Source organism: Falco cherrug, chromosome 4 (genome assembly GCF_023634085.1).
Source record: "Falco cherrug isolate bFalChe1 chromosome 4, bFalChe1.pri, whole genome shotgun sequence".
In the NCBI taxonomy this organism is placed as follows: domain Eukaryota; kingdom Metazoa; phylum Chordata; class Aves; order Falconiformes; family Falconidae; genus Falco; species Falco cherrug.
In genome coordinates this window covers 8,469,941-8,495,859 of record NC_073700.1, presented here as the reverse complement: position 1 = coordinate 8,495,859, position 25,919 = coordinate 8,469,941, and the positions used below count along the sequence as shown (strand labels likewise).

General features: G+C 36.6%; 1 protein-coding gene across 10 annotated transcripts in view; it reads right to left on the bottom strand.

Annotated features, from left to right (window-relative positions):
* CACNA1D (calcium voltage-gated channel subunit alpha1 D) overlaps positions 1–25,919 on the bottom strand; it is a 235,437-nt gene that overhangs the window by 122,035 nt on the left and 87,483 nt on the right. For all 10 annotated transcript variants that reach the window (XM_055710188.1, XM_055710181.1, XM_055710186.1 and 7 more), the window contains exons 4-7: positions 6,745–6,884; positions 2,785–2,927; positions 1,217–1,369; positions 61–257 (exon numbers count right to left, since the gene is read on the bottom strand). In XM_055710188.1, the coding sequence (XP_055566163.1) occupies positions 61–257; positions 1,217–1,369; positions 2,785–2,927; positions 6,745–6,884 (633 nt within the window). The remainder of the gene's footprint in view (positions 1–60; positions 258–1,216; positions 1,370–2,784; positions 2,928–6,744; positions 6,885–25,919) is intronic.

Here is a 25,919-nt window from a genome sequence, read left to right as displayed (position 1 = left end):
CTTGAACACAGAAGCTTGCTGGTTTGAAAGTTAAAAAAGCTCAGAGATTTATGAACTTACCCAGTATAACACATCAGTCCATCCTTCCATGGTTATACACTGGAACACAGTCAACATTGCAAACGCAAAATTATCAAAGTTGGTTATGCCTCCGTTTGGTCCAACCCATCCACCCTTACATTCAGTGCCATTCATGACACACTGACGTCCATTCCCTGAGAATGCACAAGGTGCTGGATCTTCTTCAACTAGTATATCTGAAAAGTGACCCAAAAAAATCAGAACTTTCACTTCTTATACTTTTGTGAGTTAAATCTTCACACAAAGAAGTATCAACCCTGTTGCAAAGTAAATCCAGAGATCAGCCTGAGAAAAGGTGAGGAAGGCAACCCATGCGAGCTTCAGAGCTTTAAGTCTCCTCACATCTGGGCCTTACTACCTTAAAAGAAGTTAATCAAATCTGAATGTACAAAAGAGCTCAAGTAATTGAGCAGTGGAAAGAAACATGTAATCATACAACGTTTAGAATCTCCTTATGCTATTGGGTTTTTTTTCCCTCTTCATTGCTTTTTCTTCATTTCATGCCACTTCACACTATAACATAGGCACAACCAAGGGAAACAGATCCGGACTGATTTCTACATACAGTCTACTTCAGAACTTAGCTGACAAAAATGTACCCTTAGCTATCAGGTAAGATGTCTCTCTCATGGCATTTCACTCCAAAACTCTCCCACAACAAACACTTTCACTTCATCATTTCACCTGGATGGAGAAACCCTTCTCTTTCACTACTCATTTCAGAACTCTGCTTCTTAGTACACGGCCACAATCTTGGTGAGACCACGCAGCCTGTGAACTGCAGTAAATCCTCCCTGGAACAGGGCTAGCTAGCTTTTCAGTAAGCAGAGATCAGAAAAACCAGTACCGAGTTGTTCCTTGTGGATAGTCACCCTTACCATTTTCGCTACTGACATTTTAGTTAGACGTTTCAGAAAATAAAACCTATTCAAAGCATGTTCTAGTCTCTAACTGGTTTGCATTTTTGCTGTTGTTTTCTAAATTTAATGCACTTTTCCTGAAATTACGAACCACAGTAGGAACTGGGGTTACAACAATCTTAGTGCTTCGGCTGTTGTATTTCAAACTAATATGCCACAGACTTGAAAGAGAACAGAATTAATCCCTTCCTTCAGTCAACAGTTTCGTGACTTACCTGAATCAATAAGAAAACAAGATTTGTGCATTTTTCCAATAAAAAGTTCCAATCCTATAATAGCATAGATTATGATTACAAACAATACCAAAAGGGCAATATGGAGGAGGGGGACCATGGCTTTTATAATGGAGTTCAGGACAACTTGTAAACCTAAAAGAAAAAAAGAAGACACAAGCTATGAACCAGACTTCTATGTCTTGTCTTACCAAAACTTCTATAATTACACATTATTAGAGATTAATGATACAGACATGCAGACTCAATGAGTTTTAAAAAAAAATTCTACTGCCCAGAACTACAAAATGTTCCTGTAACATAACATACTTGTTAAGAATCTAAAACCATGTGTCAAAGTCTAATTATTTCCTCAGTTAACAGAGGTGATGTCATAGAAGTCAATGCTTGAAATGTGTCACGAGAATTCACGGCTTTCTAAAAAGAAAGGGGATGTAGTCATCAGTTGTGGCTGTGGTTCATTTTATATGACCTTTAAAAACTTCTGTGCTACAACCGCAACTTTGTGGTAAATCCTGAGAAAATGTACGCTCAGCCAACTGCAGAACTGCATTTTTGGTCAGCAGAGATAAATAAGAGTATAGTTACCTGAGAAAACACATTTTTACTCTGAAAAAACTTGTTTTTATCGTTTATCCCTCGCATCACTTTCAGAACTACTCCATTTTTCTTTTCACCCTAATTAAATATTTAGCCAAATTTTGCTTTTACCAGAAGAAGTAGATCCCAGACTAATGAAGCTGCCACAGTACCAATGAGAACAAAATATGGCTCATTTTTATTTTAATAGACTTCCTTTCTGACATTTCATAAGGCTGCTGCTTTCTTCACTGAACTTCTTTTGCTAAATATATACCATCACGATCACTTCCATGTAACAGACTATGATATAATAAACACAGCATTAGGTTTCTTCTTTTGAATGTCTGGAAAAGAGCTGAACTGTAAGCCATGAACCTCTTATTCAGCCCAAATAGCTACAGTAATTAATAACATATTAAAAGAAAACAGAAGGATTATTATTTAAAGAAAGCAATTGAATTTCCTGATATTGTTCTGCTGCTTAAATTTCCTAATTTATCTGTTAGCTGAGATAAACAGAAGGCATTCATGTGCATTGGAGGGGGCAGGAAACATGAAATGTGTAATGTGCTTTGGCATATTCTTACCAACATATAAACTATTTTAGGACCACCTACACTTTTAGATGTACAGGGTTTTAGAATAAAAAAAGTGTCAATTTTATTTTCTGGTTTATTTGCATTTTAACATGTAATTTACTTTTATATAAAGCTCCTAAAAAAATGAAGTGTATTCCCTTGTCTGCTTATCGGACCATTTAAGAATATCATACACCGAATGAATTCACAATCCTTTGTTCAACTTAAAATAGGGTATCATTCATCTTGAATCTCACTTCATGTACACAACCAGAAAACAAAAGATCAACTTTATATTATGCATTTCTGATAGTGTCTGGAACAATCACATTAACTAATCAGATGAGTTACAGTATTCGTTCCAATGGAATTAAATAGTAAAGAGCTTACTGGGCACTCCTGATACAAGCCGGAGAGGTCGCAATACACGAAAGGCTCTTAGGGCTTTGACATCAAAGCCACCAGGTTTGCCACCTGAGTGGCTGCCACCTTCTGTTTCTTTGGTTAATTGTTCCAATATTACACTAAATAATCTAGAAAATGAAACGAAGGGTAAGGTCATCACCATCCATTTACCATGCAATCAAAGGTATTAGGAAATTACTTGAACTGCAGATAATTCCGAAAAGCTGTTCAACTGTCAAAATCAGAGGTATATTTACACATTAAATCATGACAGGAAAAGTTATGAAGTGCGAGAGTTTCTAATCCCTCCTGAGAGCGACAATCATGCAGTATCCAATAAATTAGCTTTCTGACTGTATACACAATCTGCTACAAATGAAGATACTTTGCCACTTCTTTTTTCAAACATTTTAGCTCTAACATTTGAAAAATTAGTCTCCTCTTTAGAACATGAAACAGATAATCATTAGAAACCATCTGTTTTAATTTTGGTGGAATATATGAACTCCAAGTGACACTGCAGTTTGATATTCTAAATACAGTCAGCAAAAACTGAATATATTAGAGAGTCCAACATTTAATAAAACCAAAAAGATTTGTTTCTTACACATAATATCTTTGAGGATAAAAATATTCCCAGATGACTCATTTATTATATTGTATTTCTTCACTGCAGAAATGAGCTAGTCCTTCATTAGAACAGTTTGGAAGACAAGAGTTTTCTTTTTCTTTCCCACTTCTAGCAGCAATTCAAAGTGATGCAAGTGGCTGAAGTGCAAAGTAACCTTAGGTTCATTTTAGTTTGGACCTGCATTTCAGATGCATGGTTTCTTCAGCTGCAGCTAGACTTCACAAACCATGTTAGCCTTTGCACAGTCTTTAGGTCAGTTGTTGCAAAACTGAACTTCTCCTGAAAGGGTTGTCAAGTCAATAAGAGTTCTGTAACCCTGAAAAATCTTTCACACTTGTAAAGGACTCTAGAAATATGCAGGTTTTTGGTTTTGCCAAGAGAAGTTTTTACAATGCTGGTTTCACAGCTCTGTCACGCTGCATAGTTGCTAGAAATCAAGTAATATTTAATAGGTTGCCCAAAATAGGATATTGAAGACTTTCTCTTCCCCCAGTAAGCAACTGACCTGTATCAGTCAATAGCCATCCCTATTCTGCTTCATTCTCCCCCAGAGCGAAACCCAGCAAGGGAGAACACAGATCTTAGAATGAACACCAGCAATCTACATGCTACTATAACCACAGAAATCCAGACATTTAATGTTCGGTTCCTAATTCACCCTATAATTTCATAGATGCATAATTCTAAGAAAACGGGCCACCTCAATGATTTCAGAGTAACTATTCATGCTCTAAAGGCAGACATGATTAAACAGACTTCTGAATCAAGTCCTGAATTAAAAGAAGCTGCTTTCAGCCTGTCAGTTCACACATCATTCAGAAAATTGAAGGGCTACAGGCACAGGAAGGTGCTATGAAAGCTTTCTCTACCAGGACCTTATTCTTTCACAGAAATCAACGGAAATTATGTGGTATAGCATGCAGACAAGTAGTAGACTGCTCTGAAAGTAGCTCACACTCTTGTATCAGAGAGAACTGACAAAGACAGGAGAAAACACCACATCACAAACATCACAGCTTGTCTACAGCTCTGTCATTTTATGTCTGTCCTATAAAGCCATTAAGGTATAGAACCACTGATCTTCTTTATTAAAACTGACATTTATTTTCCTGTACAGTTTACCAAAGTTTAAATGCCAAATTTGATGCCATGGAAAAAAGTCTCTATACATGCTTCCCTTTTGCTAGTAGAGATTTATTTTGATATAATTAAGATTTATGCACTTGGACTGCTATAGTTTCTGCTGAGAAAGCACATGAAGCAAATTTCATCTAATACATTCAATACAGGACATCATGGCAGCTCTTTCAAAGCTATTAAAATACCTAATGGAATTTCACAATGAAACTAGTCAAACAAAATCAGATCCAAAAGTGATTCCATATGCACCATGGGTTATATATGAAAATCAATTTTTCACAGGGCTTTTAAGTATTAATTAAATAAATGGACTCATACTTGCCTTACTTGCTTATGTGCATTGTGTTCTTAAAAGAAGAACAAAAGATACTGCTCACAGAGTGCAAGAACAAAAATACTGCTTGCAGTTCTGTCAGTGTTGACATGTTATGAAAGGTCTACCTTGTCTTCCAGGTAGACTGATGACAACCTACACAGCCGTTTATATTCCAAAACTTTTGGGTTTGAGCTAGAATTTAAATCTTAGTGCAATACTTTAGGTATTTGATAACAAGTAGTCCTTTTTTCCTCCTATTTTCCATGGATTCAGTGTGAGCATTTGACCTAACTAGATTTAGCCTCCCAATAATGAGTGTTTTATGAGTTAATGGAAAATTTTTTAGTTATCATGTATTTAGGACACAGCCAAAGATAGAGGTCATGTTAATTAGACTGCTCCAGGGTTGCTGTAACTCCATGGTCACTTGACAAAAGGGAAGAGGTCTATTCAAGTGACTGCCTGGCAAGAGAATAGAGCTCTTACGTGTGATAGTCCCCCCACCTGCCCACCAAGCTTCCCCTTCAGGCACAGAGGCCAATCTGTTGAGAATGACCTGACCTGATGAAGGATCTATTTATACAGAAATTTTAGTCCTGGACCAAAATGGCCTGAATGCCAAGCAACTGGCCCAAATACAGTCTTCTCAATAACATTTATTATCTCAGAATCAAATAGCTACAAATCAGGCATTCATACATGCATAATACTTGCTCAAGTTTAATAATGCTTTATGACAAATTCCTTTACTTTGCATCTTTTTCTTTCCCCTTAATGTAGTAACATGAGTTAAGAGCAGCACACACTGATTTCTGGGTCGTTTCAATTACAGGCGACATCTGATATAGCATGAACCGAACAATGAAATCAGAATTGCATACTACATGCCAAGGTAGTCTTTGCAAGCCAGCCACAGCATAGAAAGTTTTATATCGGTAATGTTCTCCATGTTATATATAATAAATATTTTCAGTAAACAAAATTTATAGTACTGGAAATTCCTTTTTTTTCAATATAATCTCCACAATAATTAGGGAATTGGGGAATATATGCCTCAAGATTAATTCCTTAGATAGCCAAACGCAGGATCTAAGGATCTAGTTCAACCACTGACACAAAGTTGCTGACAAAATGTTATTTGTCATAAGCAGTTGTGTAACATATATAAGGAATGTATATATGGGATGTTCCACTCCCCACTCTTCCGCAAGCTGCATAAGGCCCGAGCAGTCCCTCTCCCAAGGAGCAGAACAAACTCTCCAGGGTTTCCTGGCATAGCAAGGTACATGGGGTAAAAAAAGGCATTTTTAGCATACATGCTCCCCCAAGCAAGCAAAGACGTATATATCTGGGGCCTGACGTGCAGCACCCAAAACCAAAGTTCAATAATGCCCAGATTTTGGGAAGGTCAATGAATCGCTAAGGTAACTCTGCCTCCCCTGACCACTCTTCACCACTCTGAAACACGTGGGATCTCCCAGAGGTCTCTGTAGACAAGGTGAAGTCCACATAACCACAGTATAGGGATAAATGAAACAACAATGTATGGACCTAAACAGATCAGCCTTTATCGTAAGGAAATCATCGGGAGTTCACCTTGGAAAAATCAGATGGAAAACATCCTGCACGACAACCAAGGAAATTTTTTGGCAGAACTCAGAATTCCCTGGGAACTTTTACTGTAAAGCTGACTGCACAACACAGCCTGCAGTCACAGATAGCGCTGAAAATTTTAGGACTTTTCCTTTTCATTTTTCACTCATATCAGTTCATTCTTGTACTCCAAAGGAACAGAAATCATGCGTAGGCCACTACTCAAAGGCAAACAGACTTTATAAATAAAGGATAAGTTACTTACCCTACTACTACTATTACAAAATCCAATAAATTCCATCCATTTCTAACATACGCGTTGGGGTGTAATAATAATCCATATGCTATAATCTTCAAAAAGGTTTCAACTGTAAAAATTATCAGGAAGGCATATTCTACTTTTTCCTGTAAAAGACAAAAAAAAATACAATGAAAGACAACGTAATTTAACAACTCATTTACTAGTTAGAATTTGCACTAAGTGGGTAAGTTGTACTGCTCAGGACTAAGGAATTACAATACTTTATGGCAGTTTATTTTGCAGGTTTTAATTGCATAGCACTTAATGATAGCTGTACTGACATGGTTATAATTACATAATTACATGAGATGTTCCTGTTTTCACATTCTGTGAGAGAAAAAGGCTCTGTTTCTGCAAACACAGATGTATGCTGTACCTTTGCTTAAGCAAATAGTCCCATCCAGGTCAACAGGATCCTTTGCATTCATTGAAACCAGAAAATACTGCAGAACAGGGCCCTGGCAATATCCTTGAAATGTATGCAGTGGTATACTTACTTTCACCACTCGTTCTATTTAATTAGGACCCAGAGAATTCCACCCAATAATGGAGTCTGAGACACTGTCATCCCATACTAAGGGGATTCAAAAAATTCTAAGCTCTTTAAAAGGTTCTTCATTTAATTCTACACTCTTGCAACTTTTTCATCTTGATGTGGAAGTTTACATTGACTTATTTTTCCCTCCACATCATCAACCTCTTTAAATCACCCTAAAAAGCTTGAAGAAATTTTAAGTTAATATATCACCACCTTGTATCACTGAAGCTCCAACTTCGGATTTGTTTCAGTGCTGTTTTTAAACATTATTGGTTTCTTCATTTTACCAAGATTCTTATTTTAAATAGAGCTATACATTGAATCTTTTTTTCCTAGCTAATTGGATAATGCTTTTTGTGGCTGCTTCTTTCTAAAGTAAAAACATATTTGGTTTGGATAAATTGTACAAGTCACTACTATCAAAACAGATCACTTAACACATTTATTCTTTTTACCCTCAGAAATCATCCACACAAAGTTAATTACATGGACTGTAACTGCTCAGTAAGGATTGCAATCTTCTACTTCCACATACTCAAATATAGCACAGACATTACACACAAAACTATGTGTTCACTATTTGTTACACAGCTTGGCACTTCCACATACAACCAAATAAAAGTCAAACCATAATCATTTGCAATTTAAACAAAGTTCTTTACATTCTCATGTGCAAAGTCTTCAGTTTGGGAAGCTTTGGTTTCTTTTCCTTGTGGAAAGGCCATTTAGGGCTGGTTATGTATAGGATGTGATAAATGTATTTATAAATGTGACACTGGCAACTTCATAAATGTAGAGGCTTATCAGTAAACTACATGGTCCTTTCCAGGTCTTCATCCCCAACAAGCAGCACCCTCGGATGGCTATGAGAGGTAAGGCTTTCTTTAGCACAAAGCAAGGATTCTTGGATCTCATCTCCTGCTCAGCTCAATCCCATGCTCCTGCCTTTTTCCTCTGCTTTGAGAACACTTCATAAACACTGCAGAGATTCAGCCAAGACAGCTTCTCTTCAGCTGTGTTGTATTTTTCATGTGATCTTCTGGCCCAGTGAAGCCGATGGACATCCTCCTTCTCCTCATACTTCCTAACGTTTCTTTCAAAATTGTCCCTTCCACTTACCTGTTCATTTATCATCAATAAACTGGAACAATTACTGGATAACAAGAGTGAAGTAGCCTCGCAGAAGAAAACCGTGAATGGTTTATGCATCAAAAGCCACCAGATTTCTTTGGTTAGAGCACCACAGAGACTACAATAATACAAATTATCAGCATTCCCGAGAAACATACTGCAAAAATGCTTAAATTCAAGTAAATCCTACCATGTACACATTTCACAATAACAGCTATTTCTGTCTCCCTACATATAACCAAGTCTGCAGCTTAGATATAGAAAGATAAATAATGTAAGACAACATAAGGAAGACAAAAATATTACGGTTGGCATTAGCTATGGGCAAAATATATACTGAAATCCTAGTAGTAAAAGAAAAGGTAAGACAAAAGAAGGTAAGTTTCATATATGCAAAATGTCAACAGCTTCTTTTATGTAAAGGGAACACAGGACACAGAACTGGATGGGACCTCCTGGGCCAAGATGACCTCCTGGGTCATCATGTTCAGCGTCCTGTTATTACAGGCAAATATGTAACTTAATTCCACCCCATCCACCTACCAGACTCCATCCTAAACAGCATCTTTGCCGTTCACTGCTCTCCTTCAAACAATGTTCTAATGCTCTCCTGTTACTTGGGCTAGGCACCAACCCTAGCACGAGTGTAACTTGCTTAATGGCCACACACCCTTGCACATTTTAATCACTTCAAATCTGACACCCTATCACTTAGCTTCCATCTTTTAAAATATTGGTCTTGTTCCTGTTTATTTCTCTTTATGGAATCAGGACTGCTTCTTATTTCCTAAGGAGTACTGCAAACAGTCTATTAAAATAATATGCAATGTAAGACAAGCTCCTTTTTTAAACCCAGTGGTGGGCTTAAGGTCAGTGTGTGTCACTTAACAGATGGACCACAGGAAAGCTTGACAGCTGGACCAACAGAACCCACATAAATCTCAGCGAGCAAAAATGTTAAGTTCTTCACCTCAGGTTAAATAATCCCATACCGATATGGGCTGAGAAAGGACATGGAAGCCGCAGTGGGCACCAAATCAAATCTGTGCTCGTTGTCAATCAGACAAGCCCCATACTGGGCTGTATTAGGAACAGTATGGCGAGTAGGTAGAGGGAAATTATTATCCACCTCTACTCAGAGCTTTGAGGCTGCAACACTGCTACAGCTCAGGGTCTCTTAGTTCAAAAAGGGTGTTGAGAAAGTGTAAACCCGAGTGAAGGGAACATCTCCTGTCCAGCAAGATCTCTTCTCCATCAAAGAGGAGGCTACGAGAAGGTCTAACAGCAGGCTACAACGGCTTGAAGGGGGGTTAAAAAGACTTTGAAGCCAAATGCTAAGTAGCAGCACATGCTAAAATAAGAGGGAACAGCCACAAGCTGCAGGTTTGGAGGTTTACAGGATGTTAAGAAATAACTCTATCAGCAGGGTAGTGCAGAATGGGAACATGCAGCTTCAGTGCAGGAGGTTTGAAGATGCAGTTAGGCACGTACAGCCGACCCGATCTAGTTTTGGCAACAGTCCTGCTAGGAGCTGAAGGACTAGGTAACCTCCAGAGGCCTCTCAGTTAACAGCTCTGTAATTTCTATTATTCTGATAATTCTTACATGACCATAGGTAAAAGCAGATTAAGAGCCTGTACAACTACCTACACCCACAACACATTCAACACATAAAAGCTCCTCCATTCTACGTAACACTGTTTTCCTTACTTTCCGTGGAAGGATGGAAATATGTTTCCTTCCATCGTTGTTCAATGTTGTAAAGCATATACATGCCTGGCTCCAGAATTTACCCCTAGAAACATATATTCATAATAGATACAAGATAGAATCAGGGATGATGCTATTAACAGAGCCAATGGCACAAGGGAAAGATGCTTTGTAACAATAGCCACTGGGCTATCCAAGAGCCATGATTTCTTTAAAACCTTGAGAACACCACCACAGATATTTCTATACAGCTACAACCAAGGGCCAATTATTCCCCAGTGTTTCATTTTTCCTCCCTTCCTCCTCTCCTTGCTTTCTTTTACTTCCATGTTCTCACACACTCAATTTCTTTTTTTTTATTATTTTTTAAACTTGTGCCTTCCACAGAAGCCAGATGAATGATTTGGCCCAGTAGTTAACAATATTCAAAGTACAGGCTGTGCTTTCTTTACAGACTGGTTTTTTTCAAGTAGGCAGCCAACAGATGTTCTAACACAAACTGCAAAGCTAACAACCTGCTCACCCTCAGGAAGGTACTGGCAGTCCCTTCTTGCACTTTGTTAACTTCTTGCCAGTCACTATGTACATCAATTTTTGCCTCTGCAACTGAGACACATCTGTAGGCCATACATCACCTAGCATGTCCAGAGCTTAAGCAACCATTACTCAAGAGTAAATAAAGTTTAATATATCATGCCATTTTCAGTATTATCAGAAGAGTTGTAGAGGTAGGGTTGCTGACTAAAAATAAATCTAAGGCAGCAAGTGATAAATTAAAAATACAGACTGAAGACTGCAGTTCTAACAGTTTATGATGTGCACATTTACCTGCTTTCTTTTTCTCTATAGTTTGGGAAACTACCCCTGCACATCTTATTTTTGTCCAAATTAGTTGAAATCTTTAAATGAATACTTCGTTTCATTAAAAATCAAAGTAGGAACACTAATAATTAAGACAACCAAACCACAAATAAGGAAATACATAAGACTGAGGGACTGCCTGAAAAACAAAATCCATATTAAAAGAAACTAAGAAGACAATGTCAGGTCTTCAGAAATCGCGCTAATTAGAAACTGCATGTAATAATTTTTAATATCTATTATTGCATTTAGATCTATATTGCATCACAAAAGTAGCAGAGAAAAGACTGACAGCCATAAATCTAAAGAAGATATGAGGCATAAAAATATGTCTGTGTTGCTAAGGATCTAATCCTATGGCTGCATTAGACTAACTAGTTTTTTCACTCATTTGATGTCATGCAGAGCTGGGTCATCTCTCTTTACAGGCAGCTGATTCCTGCAAGGCTAACACTTTCGTTAACATTGCTTCAAATCTTCAAGTCTCAGCAATCTTTTGCTGAAAAATATATTTTTCTGAATATATGATGCAAAAACAGGACTGACAAGATACATTGCCTTTGTGGTAGAGACCAGGGAGGCTGACTTTGGTATTGATCATAGAGTACAAAACCCACTGAGTTTCAGTGAAGTCATCAGAACTTCAGTTTCTCAGAAAAAAATGCATTTTCTTGCTTATTTTAAGTAAATCAGCTTAGCAGAAACCCTGATGCTCAGGAAGAAATCTTCCCCCCCCAGCCAGATGGTGTACATTAGTCATCATTTATTATCTTCATGTTTTCAGTCTCTGAAAAATATGCAAAGATACTGTTACATGTCGTAATGTGATGCACCAAAACTCTGCATTTGACTTAAGATGTCTCACAAGATAATTGTTTCAAAATAAAAAGTCATTAATTTGCAAAAACTAATCTATTATGCTATATAATTAAGCCTTCTCATATTAATTTCTACTCACTGGGCATCAGAGATCAGAATTGTATCTTAACTGGAGAAACACATTTTTGCATCCAGAGTAACATAAACGTATGAGCGTGAAAACTGCTTAGCAGATAAAGTGACTCAAATTAAGTGAAGTAACCAAACAGATCAACTTTCTGCAGTTTACACATAGGCAGCACCATACACTTTGACATTCGTGACTTGGGGACTAATAATCAGTCATGTGCTATTAAATACAATGTGTGACTGATGCCTTGACAACATACAAAACCATTTATCTTTTTGACAAACAGCCATTCTTTCAAATTCTGCCACTGGGAAAATGCAGCATATATAAGACAGAAAAGTAACTGCATTCTGCATTTCAAAATATAATATAATTTTCACATCATATATCTGTACTACCCTGAAAATCATTTGTGAGCGGCACCACAGTAATACTAAAAAAAAAAAAAAAAAAAAAAAAGTAAACCTATTTATTCCCAGTTATAGCAGATTTCCAATATAGAAAAAGAAACAAATGTAAAATCCATATACCTGGCAAAAAGAAAACAGTACTAAAGCTTTGCTTTGTTTCTGCTTTTAAAGATGATGAAATAATTTACCTCCTAGATTAGGCTTGGAAATTACTGTCCTCTTTATTAGAAGAATTAGAATTATTTATCACTCAATAATTCAGTGATAACTATTGGGTAACTATGGCTTTAGATACATAACAGCAAAGAAGAGAGGGAGACTCTGAAAAACATTGTTTTAAGGATTTGTGTTCTGATGAATCCAAGTAAATTACGTTGTGCCTTCCTGATCAATCCTGATCCACCTGAGGGAATACAACTGCTGCTCCAGACTATGTCAGATGTCCGCACTGATGTTCCTGTATGTACAGCTTTGCTTTTTGACAGAGCAGTTCTGCAGCAACTTTAGAAAGTATCATTACCATACCCATATTTATACTACTTCAATACAGACGTGGGCCAACAGATATTGTTTCCATACTTCAAGTGCACATGACATTCCGTGTAAATCAGACCGGTTTATGTTTGACCAGCAATGTCCCCTGACCTTAAATCACTCCCAGAACACCCTCACCCCCACATCTTTGAGTACCGAGAGTTGAACAGACCTCAGAATTCCCAAGGACTAGTAAACCAGTAAGGAAAAGGACACAGACTGTGTCCTGATTTTAAAGAATCATTAAACTGTTCATATGGACTCCACTTCTGTTGACTAAATTACCTCTGTGTTTCTAGTTGAGTAGTAGCATTCCTCCTTAAAGAGTAACTGCTGAATAACTCTATCAAAAAGGCAGCCCATCGAGGTATATATGCTTTAAAAAAAAAAAAGTTCTATAAAAGTGTAGACAAAGATCTGAGTGGTTCTTTCCAAAATTCAGAACTGGAAAGGTTTAGTGGAAAAAGTATCGATGTGGCTAAGCCACTTTCACATATTAACTTATGTTTTTATGCATTCAGAAGCCCGCTTTGGGAAGCTTTGAGAATACATTTCCTAACCTTCATGATACTACCCAGCAGTCACAGTTCAAACTTTTGTAAATTCAAGAATGTGCAACTACCACAAAAACTGTAAGAAATTCAGCTTTAGTTACAAAAGTCTGGAATAATAAAACTGAAATGAATGCATTGGCTCACATGTAAAATCCGGGGTAACTCTGGGCAGAAAATTGGCATCAGGCCCAGAAACATCTCCAATCTTCTGAGGCTCTTTATAGGACACCATCATACTATCACAGCTTCAGATGCTTTGGCAGTTAGCACTGGTACCTCTGACAGCAAAGCTGATACTTAAGTCAATACCAAATGCAAACTCTGTATTTAGGAGAAGAAATAAGTAGATGCTACAACATAATAAACATTCTTAAACGAGTTTTATATAAAACTGAAGGGATTTCACATTCCCAGTACCACTGCAAACCAAGAAATCCCACTCACAGAATATTTATTCTTTCCAGAGGACACAAAATCTTTTAATCTCATTTGAACTGTGAATTCACAGCTCGGTATAGCCCCAATTAGTAGCAGTTGCACCCTCTAGATCTCAAGCAGGCATTTCTGTTTGCAAGAAAATGATATGCAATAGGACATCTCAAATACTGAGCGCAGCAAATGAACAAAATGGATGTGCAAGCTATACGCTGAAGTGTAATTAAGATTAAGCGTGTTTAAAGGTCCCTTTTTATCAATGTAGTCTGAAGTAGCATTTGAATAACTTAGAGCACTGAAATAGTATCTCAACCTTCAAAGAGAGTTTTAGGTAGCAGTAATGCCTATACTTTCATCTGACAGATCCTGGCAGCCAGAGATAGATAAGCAGATCATGTTTTACACTTTGATTACTTTTTTCATTACTTCCTGTAATCATTTTCCTCTAAATGCACTGCAGACCTGCATTTCATCTTTGAATGTGATTGCCTCTCAAATTTTAATCGTGTATCTTCCACTCTACGTTCTAAAGAACACAATAATGGAGATACAGTGAAACACCTCACTTCTGTCAATAAGCATTTGTACTGACAGGAAAATGTTGCATCTCAATGACAAATTTTCATACCAGTTACAGGATCGGTGTGGATCCATGCTGGTTTTCTTCATGTAAATGCTCTGCTTAGTACATATGCTAAATACATATTCTACATTCGTAACATTAAATAGGAAAAATCCAAGTTCTTTGTCTAGTTTTTTTTCTCTACTACATTTAGATGGACCTCTCTCCGCTCTCTGACAGGCAACACAGAGCTTTGCTGAATAACAGCTAGGTGCAAACAACAGACATATCCAATTCACTATGTACATTATTAAATACACCGTTTGCACTCTCTTACATACCCTTACACAGGCACAGACTCTGTTTCATGTTGTTCTGAAGGAATAAGGTAAGTGGCATGATTTTGGAAATTTGCTCATAAATAATGAACTGTAACAGACCCCCCACCAATTTACCACCTACTGAAAAATTATCAAGAAAGGCACAACGAACCAATCACTCTGCAATGGCTGTATACTTGCAAGGTGTGAAAGGCAAGTTGTAAAAATGCTAATAGGCAGTAGTAACATGTGAGTTTCAATCCTAAATCCCTACAACTCCTATTGAAGACTGAGAACAACATGCCAAAGAATCTGAATTGCACAACAGAAAGCAGGCCAAATAAGCAATAAAGAATATAACTGGAATAGAATCCAAATTTTTTGGGTGTCTTTCTGCTGCTCTAATTGATGATACTCAGGAAAATAAGGTCAGCAAAGTAAGGGAAGCAGAAGAGACAATATTTATGTATATTGCCACACCGTCACATAATTTTACCTTAATAGTTGACTAGAGTCAGTGTAAAGTGATGAATTAAACCTGCATCTAGTCATAAACCAACATTAATGTTAAATACAACTTGTTACTTGCTAGCAGGTTTATTTATATAATATATATATTTATATACTTATTTACAGAAGAGAGTAGGTTTTGGCTAGAAACTGGGGGGTGAGAATGTTACCAAGTGTCAAGATACCTAGAGAACCTCTTCAAATTTCTGAGAATTCATAAACAAAGAGAATTTTCTAATCTGTATAAATCCACCTCTGACCATGCAGAAACTCACAAGCAGAAAAGACAGGAGCACTGATAGCACTAAATGCTCTATTGAATTCTTTTCATACATGCTGGAACTTGGAAAACTTTCAAGTTACAAGACTAGTAACAAGTCCACTTTTTGTGTTCAACAAGTGTTTCTTAGATACAGACTTCCCAGAACATTCCAAAATAAACTAAAAAACAGGGGCGAGGTGGGTAAAAAAAAAAAATAATCAAAAAATCTCCAAAAGCCAAAATAAATTACTTTTTCTTAACACAGAAAAATTCCAGACCAAAATCTCACCAATTAAATCAAACTCTAATGCATTTCAGCATGAAACATACAAAAAAAAATCTGCTCTAAAAATACTCCTGTGTGAGCGTTCCCCACGTTTTCTGTGAGCACATATGCATTTTCTTGCTAACTAGTTTAAAAATATATATATATTGATAATATATACACATTTCTTAAAAAAAAAAACCTGTCATGCAAATGTAGTTAACCTACTCAGGTGATACTGCAATAGCCTGGATTGAAGCCTATGTGCTTTTTCCCATGTCCATTTTCTGAGTGCTTCACCACTTTCCAACCTGTTTATTTTGTTCTTTGACTAATACAGTTCTGAAACATACAAGAGAGTCACTCTCACATACCAGTTAATGATCACTTTGTGCTCAGCTTTTACTCAGTAGGTGAGTTTTCCAAAGAAGTCTGTTCCTACAGCTAGATTATTTTCCAGGAGATACTTCATGCAACCTTTCGAGTTGCTTTGAAGGAATAGAGCACCCCAAATGAAAAGGAAGGGAGAAGACCAAAAAGGTAACTTTTTTGGCTTAACTATTAATTCACAGCTTTATACTGTTCCAGTGCAGTGTTTTAAGAATGCCAAGGACTTACTGTTAAATAAAAAAAAATACAAGTAACAAAACAATATTGAGAACAGATTGGTTTGGTGTTATGTTCTGCACTGATGGTGTCAGCTGGAAAACAGAACAATGACATATTCATTGAGTAGGTGTTTTTTGCCCTAGATTTATCCATTTGATTGCAAATCTAATTTCCATTTTCACTACAAAAGAACTGGGTAAAACCAATGGAATAGTTTTATTACAGAACTTTACTCATTAATCTCCCAGATAGATAACTACAGCAGCTCTTTTGCCTTTGTCAGTTTAAAAACTACAGAACGATTTGTTAAAAACCTACCCAATGTGACAGTCTGTTTTTCTAAATACCTTTATCAGGATAGAAACTTCCATCATGTAAGGCTTAATAACTTGGTGTTTCTTAGGAGAGGTGGGTGGGTGGGGGTGGGGGTGTATTTGGGTTTTGTTCTTTTATGTGGGTTTGGGTTTCTATTAATATTATTATTATTAATTGACACTACAGTGGAGAAAGTTACAGAAATCCTCACGAATAAAGCTTTCAAAAACTCAAACACACAAACAAGCTCTGTACCTACCATGTGTCTGGGTCTGACTCTGAAGTCTCAGAATATGAAAGGAGGACACGGTTAGGCTATCGCTTTATTGGAATTTTTCCAGTCATCCTTCACAAGTTTTAAGTGGCAGAACCCCAGACCAGTTATCAACCAGAGAGTGATGTCCTACACCTGTGGTCTTCTGTCTCCTGCGAACCAGCAAGATCAAGAACTGAACATTTTCTTCAAATCGTCTGCTTCTGTTGAGCAGTCAGTCTACTTCTATGACCAGGACTGGGTCTGCTGTAGCAGGACCAGCTACAGAATTAAAGTACTATAAAAAAAAAAGTAATCAACAAGTTCTTTAAAGAGTACTAGAGGATGCGAACTCCTTATATTTGGATAAGGACGTTAAGAAATTTGATCAGAGAAATATGTATTTCCTTAGTTCCTTGTTTAATATTTGCTAACATCAGACCATCACTAGAATTTCCTACAGAAGGTACTGAACGCAGTACGTGATGTGATATGATACTGCTAATATGGGGGAAAAGGCATGACTGGTAAGTAACGTGTTTCGCCGTGAAAGATACAATGCCTTTATGGTAATGACATGCTACATGCTCTACCATCTCCTTGGATTTTTTTTTCTTCTAGAAAGGGTTTCTTACTTACTTAGATACACATTAATTTACTTTATATTTGTTAGTAGGTAATATGCAGTACTGCACTATAAAAGATAACACTCAAATTTAGCCTAGAAGACTGCATTACTTATGAGCAGACAACTTGCCAGAACACTAGAAGTCATAGACCATAAAAACATTAAGAGCAGTGATGTTAATGCAATAAATTTTCAACTATAGGAGAGGGCAGGATAGAATACTCTTTATAGACACTGTTCAGAACAACAATGTGAAGAACAAAAAAAAAAAATTGCTTTTATCCCGAAATGACAGGAAAATGGTCTGCAATATCCACGAAAATGTTAAAGCACAACTTTACCCTTGGTTGTCTCACTTTGCTGAACAAGCTCTTCCTAGTACTTTTCTCCTGTGGTTGTTTTTGAATCAAATGTTGAACTGTCTAATAAAAATGTAATGCCTCAATCAATAAAAAGAATCAAAACTCGTCCACTAATAAAATACTTTGTTATAAAATAGTACCTTTCAGTAAATTCCAGATATGCAAAAGTTAAATTGGCTGCAGAAATTGGTATTTCCCTACAGCAATAAAATGCAGGCAGATTCCCATTCTGTGTGCCTAGTAGGTATTTGTATAACTATGACAGGGAAGACCCTCCAGAATTCTTTCAACTCAAACAGAAGGCTCAGTGAACACCAGAACATTTACATTACACGTCTGAGGGCCAGGTTGCTCTGGCTGTTCCATAATCAAGAAAATACAGATCTGTAGGGAAAATACCAGTGCAAGGAGAAACGTACTTTTGTCATAAGACTGTTCAATGAAAGCCTTTCGCTGCCTAAAGTAAAAGGATAGTAGCGTGGACAGGCATTGCAAACTGAGTACAACAAGGAGAAATATTAGGCAGTGGAATGGCTCCCTGTAAATATAAAGAGGCTCTAAGGAAAATAATAAAATAGTACAGCTAAACACCAGTTTGTACCCAGTCCAAACAAGATCAGCGACATACCTGTTTTGATTTCAGCTGCGCTCAGGTACAATACTAGTTCACTCTTCTGGAAATTCATTAAAAAATGAAAACACATTTAGCTGGGTTCTACTAACAGCGCCATCATGAAGCCTTACTCTTATCTTCATTCTAACCACGACAGAAAAGCATTCAACAAAGTAACAATATATGTACTAATTTTGATAGAAACAGACACATGGAATACTGCCAATAGTCAATGCTAAGCTATTAGGAAAACTGGCCACAGTAAAAACAAAAAAGAAGTAACTGAATAAAGTTGAAAAAATATTTTCTGTTCACTTCCTGTGATGTACAGATCAAACCCTACTGATAAAAATCTTCAACTTCTGATAGAAAGGAAAATATGAGCCTGCCTGCCCCGAAGCCAAATTTCTTTCTTCTCTACGGATGAATCAGTTCTCCTGCTATCTTTCAGAATGTTACTAACATTAGTTAGTGCCCCTCCAGTGCCTGCTACAATTACAGTTCCAGATTCTGCAAACAACTATGCATGTGGGTTTTTTTAAATCACATAGCCAGCATAATATTAAAGGCAGTAAGCAGTACTTTAAAGTCCCAAACGCTCCTAAATGCATCTTTGTAATTTCAAAGTTACAATGCAAGATAATTTGCTTCCTTTCATTCCTATACCATTTGGCAGCCCAGGAGATGTATTTAGGTTTTGAATTTCTTATTTCATTTTCCACTTCTCCACACAGAACACTATTTATCAGGAAGATTATTTTCTTATTATTCCCATCTGAACTGCATCTAAGTCTTTTTTTTATTTATTCCCCTATCTGGGATATCAGTTTTGATTTCCAGAGAACTCCCTGTCCACAACAATATATTTATAAGCGCTCTGTCACTGTTTCAAGTTCACTTCCATCATCACTGTAAGACAGTGAGTATAACAACATCTGCTTTTTCTCCACCTACAAAACTGCTCTCCAGCTGATGTAAAATGTCACAGTCTCTGTGACTTTCTCCCACCTATTCAGTGAGATAGTCCCTAGAGCATATTTACAAATGGTGTTCTTGGAAGTAATTACATGGAACAAGAGTTGCTAGTTCCCTTTTGACAAAATGAGGCTTTTACCCCAAGAGAATAGGAGCCTCTACTAATTCCAAGTAGGCAAGAAAAAAACCCCTATTATTTTCATGAGATACAATTCACAGAAACCAAAAGCCAAAAACAAAGTTTTTTCTCCTTCAATTATATGCATAGAAATTTAAAAAAAAGGTGCTGAAGATGTTTGTGTATGGTCAGCCCTATATTCTTCCAACTTTTGGGTACTTCAATACCTGTAAAAATGAAACAGTGATCATTAGGAATTCCCCCGAAGCTAGGCTAATTTCATCTCACATGTATTCCACATAAATGTGCTCAAGAATTCATATTTGACACTCCTATGCTTTTACATATATACACAACACAACTTGACTATTCTACTAACGACCCTCAGCCTACCTGGCCCACATGGACAGTCCATCCAGACTTTCCCATTTTGCTGAGGATAGAGGAAGAGTTCTCAGGTGGCGTATAAAGCCAAAAAGTCAAATTTTATGTCTTGCAACTAAAATGAGTCAGGTACCATTAGTACATATGAGTGAGGACTTAAATGCATGAACAGCAGAAAATAAATTCCATGGAGTTAGTTGTGAAGCTTTTCCAAGAGGTTTGATGGCATGAACTACCACCATTTGTTAAATACATGAAGAAAATTACTGAATTAATAGCAGGCGTCACCTCCAGATGCAGGAGAAAACCTACTGTTACCAACCTAAGGTGTTATCTGTTAACCCCTCCCGCTTTGTCCATGCGGGTAGCACATCAGGATTGGGCCACCAACTCCTGTTTTGATTTGACCTATTCTAAACCATTTGTGTTATCTCTCTGGTATCAAATTTACTGCTTACAATGGAGATACTCAGATTAGCCCCTAAATATTCACTGTTGCACAAAGGAAAAAAGAAGAATCTTTATCACTTCGAGGGAATCTGATTGCCTAAGTGAGGACACTTCACAACCAGAATAGCTAAATTGAAAATTCTATTAGACTCCCACTATTTCAGTGATTTGAGGAAAGCTCTAAGAATTTTCTTATTTTCTTTTAAGTTTTAGTAAGTATATCAACTAAAATACAAATCTTTGTACCTTAATAGCCTGGAATCTGCTGACATATGGAAATATGTTTATACTGCATATTGGGTTTTAAAATAGCTATTGAAACATTTGCAAATATTGCACAATTTTCACAATTTGCACAGCTGCTGAAAATACCAGAAAAAACAAGGTTTGAAAATTAGCCCTTAACATGGGATGAAGACTACATGTAATTTACCCTATACTGCCTTCATTCAGAATCACTTTGGACTAAGCAGCCACCATTTTTTGTTCTCTTTTGCTAAGTGGCAGTTTTACATGGCAAGTTTTCTAATGTGATTCCCCAACACCAATCCCTTCAATTTGAAAAGAGAATCTTCATCTTTGCAGAAAAAATGCCCAATACTCTGCAAATCAAGTCCTCAAAGAGAAACAAAATGCTTTAATTAAAGCTATTTCTTTTGCTTAGTGCTATTTCTAACTTATGATTTGCCAAAGGCATTGTTTTACTCATGTTTCGACAGAATACTTAGCACAGCGTGAAATACATGGCATCTCCTCTGTAGCAAAAGTGAAAGGTTGACTTCTGCCCTGGGCATCTTTTATTTTCTATGAAAGCTTAGAGGTAGAAACTGAAGCATGATAATTGAACCTTGAAGGAAAAAGTAGTGACATTATAAAAACGGTTTCTGCCAAGTGATAAATACCCCATGTTGCAATATATTTCATTTGTAAGAATAAATTGATAGAGTTAATAAACATTAAAGGGAGTTATGCCACACCAAGTAGGACATGCTGATAGCTAGTAAACCCACTTATAGTTCCAAGTAAAGGTGCAGGTCACTATCTGATTAAAAAAAAAATCTGATAAATCATCTAATCTTTAAAAAAAAATAATCAGCGTTTACATTTATTATACATGGCATATTAAAAAGGTGGTTTTCATATTCTCCAGTGCCCAAGGCGTAAACCTGAAAGTGCCAGTGGAAATAACAAATGATGTAATAGAAATGCGTAAAACCTGAGGCAGTAATACGTCGTAGTCAGAATCCAGTGGTTTTGCTCAAGTGACATACACATTTGCACTCAAAAGTTTTGCCTCTTTTTCCTTCGGTTAAAGCTATCGAAGCAGCAGTCTCTTAGTGAGGTGTGTCAGAACTAATGTAGCTGAATGTGGTTCACTGTAATTGAAAGTAATTCATGCTGTCACATTTACTGTAACGAGAGGTCACATCTCAAGGGCCATAAATGTTGTTCACATTAATCGTAACTGACACCTTCCTCCTCCTTCAGGGAAATTCAGCCGTATTACATGGCTTAGTTCACATCCTTTTTAAGCATCTGAACTTCTTTATGTTTGGAGATTTTTGTTGTTTGTTTGGGGTTGGGGTTTTGGGTTTTTTTTAAAAAAGAAAATAGGCAAAAATATTAGCAACAAATTCTGCCTTATACATTATAATAAAGCCATCTCACAGAAGTATGCAGCAATAATTACCATTACAATGATCTCCAAAAATCCCACAGACTACTAAAAATTATGACCTAAAATCTGCCTACTCCGGAAGCAGAAAGAGTCCTGAAATTATATAAATATGTAGGCCATATTCAAAAGCAGTAATCCAGAGTGCAACATACTACATAATGACCAACTGGCCTGCATGTATTAATTTTCTCACTAGTACTTAAATATGACAATTTAAGAATCACAACGTCACATAGTAAACAATTTATTTATTTCAGAATGTTAAAATCTGTACTGACCATGCCAGGGAATAAGCATCTATTCTTAACATGATCATATATTTCACACCTGATATTTAAACCGTGATACCATTTCCTTTTTAAATATTAGCTAGTCATTTGGCTTTTTGCAGAGTATAAGACTAAACCTCACACACACACACACACATTTGGCAGAGCTACACACTTGAAAAAAGCTCTTCAAAGCACTGAATGCATGTGTTCTCCATGTATAATTAATATAGTTTACAGAAAATGACAAGCTTTTAATCTGCATCCTTAGTTTATCCTGGAAATGTAGTTAAAAGGTGAAAGATTTCAAACAAGAAAAAGTGGCACGAAAAACACTGGGGAGAGTACGAAGTTCTTGTTGACCAGAGAATAACCTTAATTCCTTAGTTTTATTTTTGTTGGGTTGACCAAGAATCTGACTTCTCTCATTCAAAAGTTAAGTACCTGAGCCACAATTAACAAGTGGCAATTTAGCTGAGATTTAAAAGCTTAAGGTTTTTTCTAACAGATACTTATGGGAATACAAAATACAAATTTTCATTTATTCATAGCAACAAATGGTAACATTTATGATACAAAGGTTCACTGATGACTCTCAGAATTGAATATTAAACCATTGAAGATGACAAAAACAGGAACGCAAAGACAGCTTCAATTCTACAATAATTAGAATAATTTGTTGCTTTTTGAAAGGCAGATCAGCCTGAAAGTTACAATTATTTGAAACAGAACACTGCTCCACAACAAAATCAGTTCCTTGACTCTCCTCTCACGTAAGTCAGTAGTAAAGCCACTGAAATTAAATAAATTAGATGAGTATGTGAATTTTGGGAGAATAAACACCGAAAGACTCCAGATTCACCATCAGAAAACAACTCTTCAGGCATAAATAGAAGCGATTCTTTTAAAGATCTATTTTTCTGTTGTCTAAAAATGTTACTTAGTTTTGGTGAGGCATCCTGCAATTGTGTAATTTCCTACAGCAGTATATGGTGTAGAGCTACATAAAACATTCCTATGATCCCTGCAGAAAAAGTGTGCTGAAAGACTTAGTCCTACTCTTCAACAGAAAAGGGATTTCAAAACCCCAAAAAATGCATGATTTCACTGAAATAAAAAGGCCATATTCCTCTTACTCCTCTTATTTATGATTAAACTTTACTGTTGTTACATTTTCAACATTACTCAAGGCTTTTCAGAAATAAATCTAGTTTTTTCTTCAAAACAGGTACACACTTCACATTTTAATATTTCCACACTACTATATAATATTTGTCCTATGCCAGTATCTATGACACTCTTGATGGTTCTTCTTGTACCAAACATATGATCAAAAGGAATGAAAACATGAAATACATTTAAAACAGTTCTCCATCTCAGTCTTATCTGCACAGTAATTCCATCAGTTTCCTTCTCTGTGTAAGACATTTCAGCACTTCTGCCCAAGTACATCATTTATTCCTAATTTCACAGGTTATCAATAATCTATATATTTCAAAAATTTTATCATTTCAGAAAGGAGCTCAAAAATCATAATAAAATTACATTCCAGTATCATCATTGCCATTGATCCCTTGTCATTACAAGAAGTAGATACATAATGAAATACCTACAGGCCTTTCAAGAAAGTGCCTTTTGCTTTACAAATACTATTTTTCTTGTTCTATAAAGAACAAGCCAGAAAGTAAAAATACATTTAGATAATAAAACACGCACTACTAATGAATCGTTTAGAGACTACAGCTATTTGAAGCGGGTGAGTTCCTTAGGACTCTCAATGTACTTCAATAATCCATCAATCCCTAATTTCAAAGTTTTTGATGAGAAGCACCAGCAGTGCCAACTAACTGCTCTGAATAAACTCTGGGTATTTCATGTTTTTGCAGATGTTCTAAGGCTTATTTATGTACAGTAATTTCACCAAAAAAATAAACAGTCTAGCACTTTATTAGGTTTAGGGGTAGATCAAGAGACATTTTATTATTATGTCAGTAGATTCAGATTTGCATCTCTTTCTTATTTTATTTCTTGACTCTTGGCTGTACTCTTTTGCAGCAGAGTTGAGAGCATGTAGAGAATATTTGAAGTTGGGGGACCCAATCCCACAAACATTAATGTCCTGTTCACTCCTGCTGGAAGTCTGTTCCCATATCTCACCCCTCTGATGCTTAGAAAGCTCTTCTAATCTCCAATGTAACTTTACTCACAGCTAGTTGATACCCAAGTTGATCTTGTGCCAACACTATCCTTTAGCTTAAGCAGCTTTTCTCTCCCCCTCATGTTCCCCCCATGAGATTCTCTCTCATTCTTCGATTTCCTAGCTGAAAAATGTCATGCTGTTCCGGTTCCCTCTTACGAAATAACTTTTCTTTACACGCTCACCCTATTATCCTTCCTCTGCACCTATTTTTTTGAACTGATTCGAAAGAGGATGATTAATTTACCCTCAGTCAGAAAGCGATTTCCACAGGGTGGCAAAGTATGCATATAAATCTGTTATGTAATTTAAAAATATTCATTTCTTATATGTGTCTCAGTGACTCTCTCTAAATTCCCTACCTTCAAATCGTTACTGCAGGGTCAAAATTGTCACTTCTTCTATTTCACCAAATTCAACGTAATTTTTTCCAATCACTTTTGCTCATAATGTCTTGCTAGTTTTTTTTTTAAGCACCCCAGGTTTCCATTTCAGTAGGGCACATTAACCATTTATCCTTTTTCTATAAACATATAGAATTTCATAACATTTCACACGTGGGGAGTCCTTCCTGGGAGTGGGGATCCTTAAAATGTACATGAATTTTCTTAGAAGAGAAAAAGATTATTCTGGCCTGTTTGCATAAAGTTGTCCTTTCCCATGTTACATAAGCCTTGATGATGTCCGTGCTGTTATGTATTTATCATGTCTACAGTTGAAGTCAAAAGGCGCAGGACTGAATCCAGAATTTGGAAAGTATCCAGTGATACTTTGTTGTAGTAATGTTTTCTTTGGATGAAAGATGTTGGACAAATGCAAAGCCTTTTTACTATTGTTACAAAATATGGTTGGATTAGGTCTCCAGGCTATATACTTGTCATTTAGGTTCTGTGACAGCAACAAGAAGAGCACGGCGAAGTCAGCCAGGCAACCAGCCCTTGGGATTATTGAAAAATCCCACATTTCTGTAAAAAATAGTTCATATCAAAAGGAAGAATGAGGGAGTTTTTAATCTTTATTTGCAGTTTCCCAGAAGTATGATTATCAGGGTCTATGCTATGTAGCTGTTCATTTTTGTATGTTTTCTATAGTGTATACTAACACAGATCATCTGAAAAGCTGTCATTTGTTCTTTGTCTCTCTCTTGAACGAGCGTACCCTTTCACCTGAACTTGCTTTTCCAAAAGCTAACAAAAACACTACAGACAGCACCATTCCAATCCTACCCAATCAAGCTGAAAGTAGTA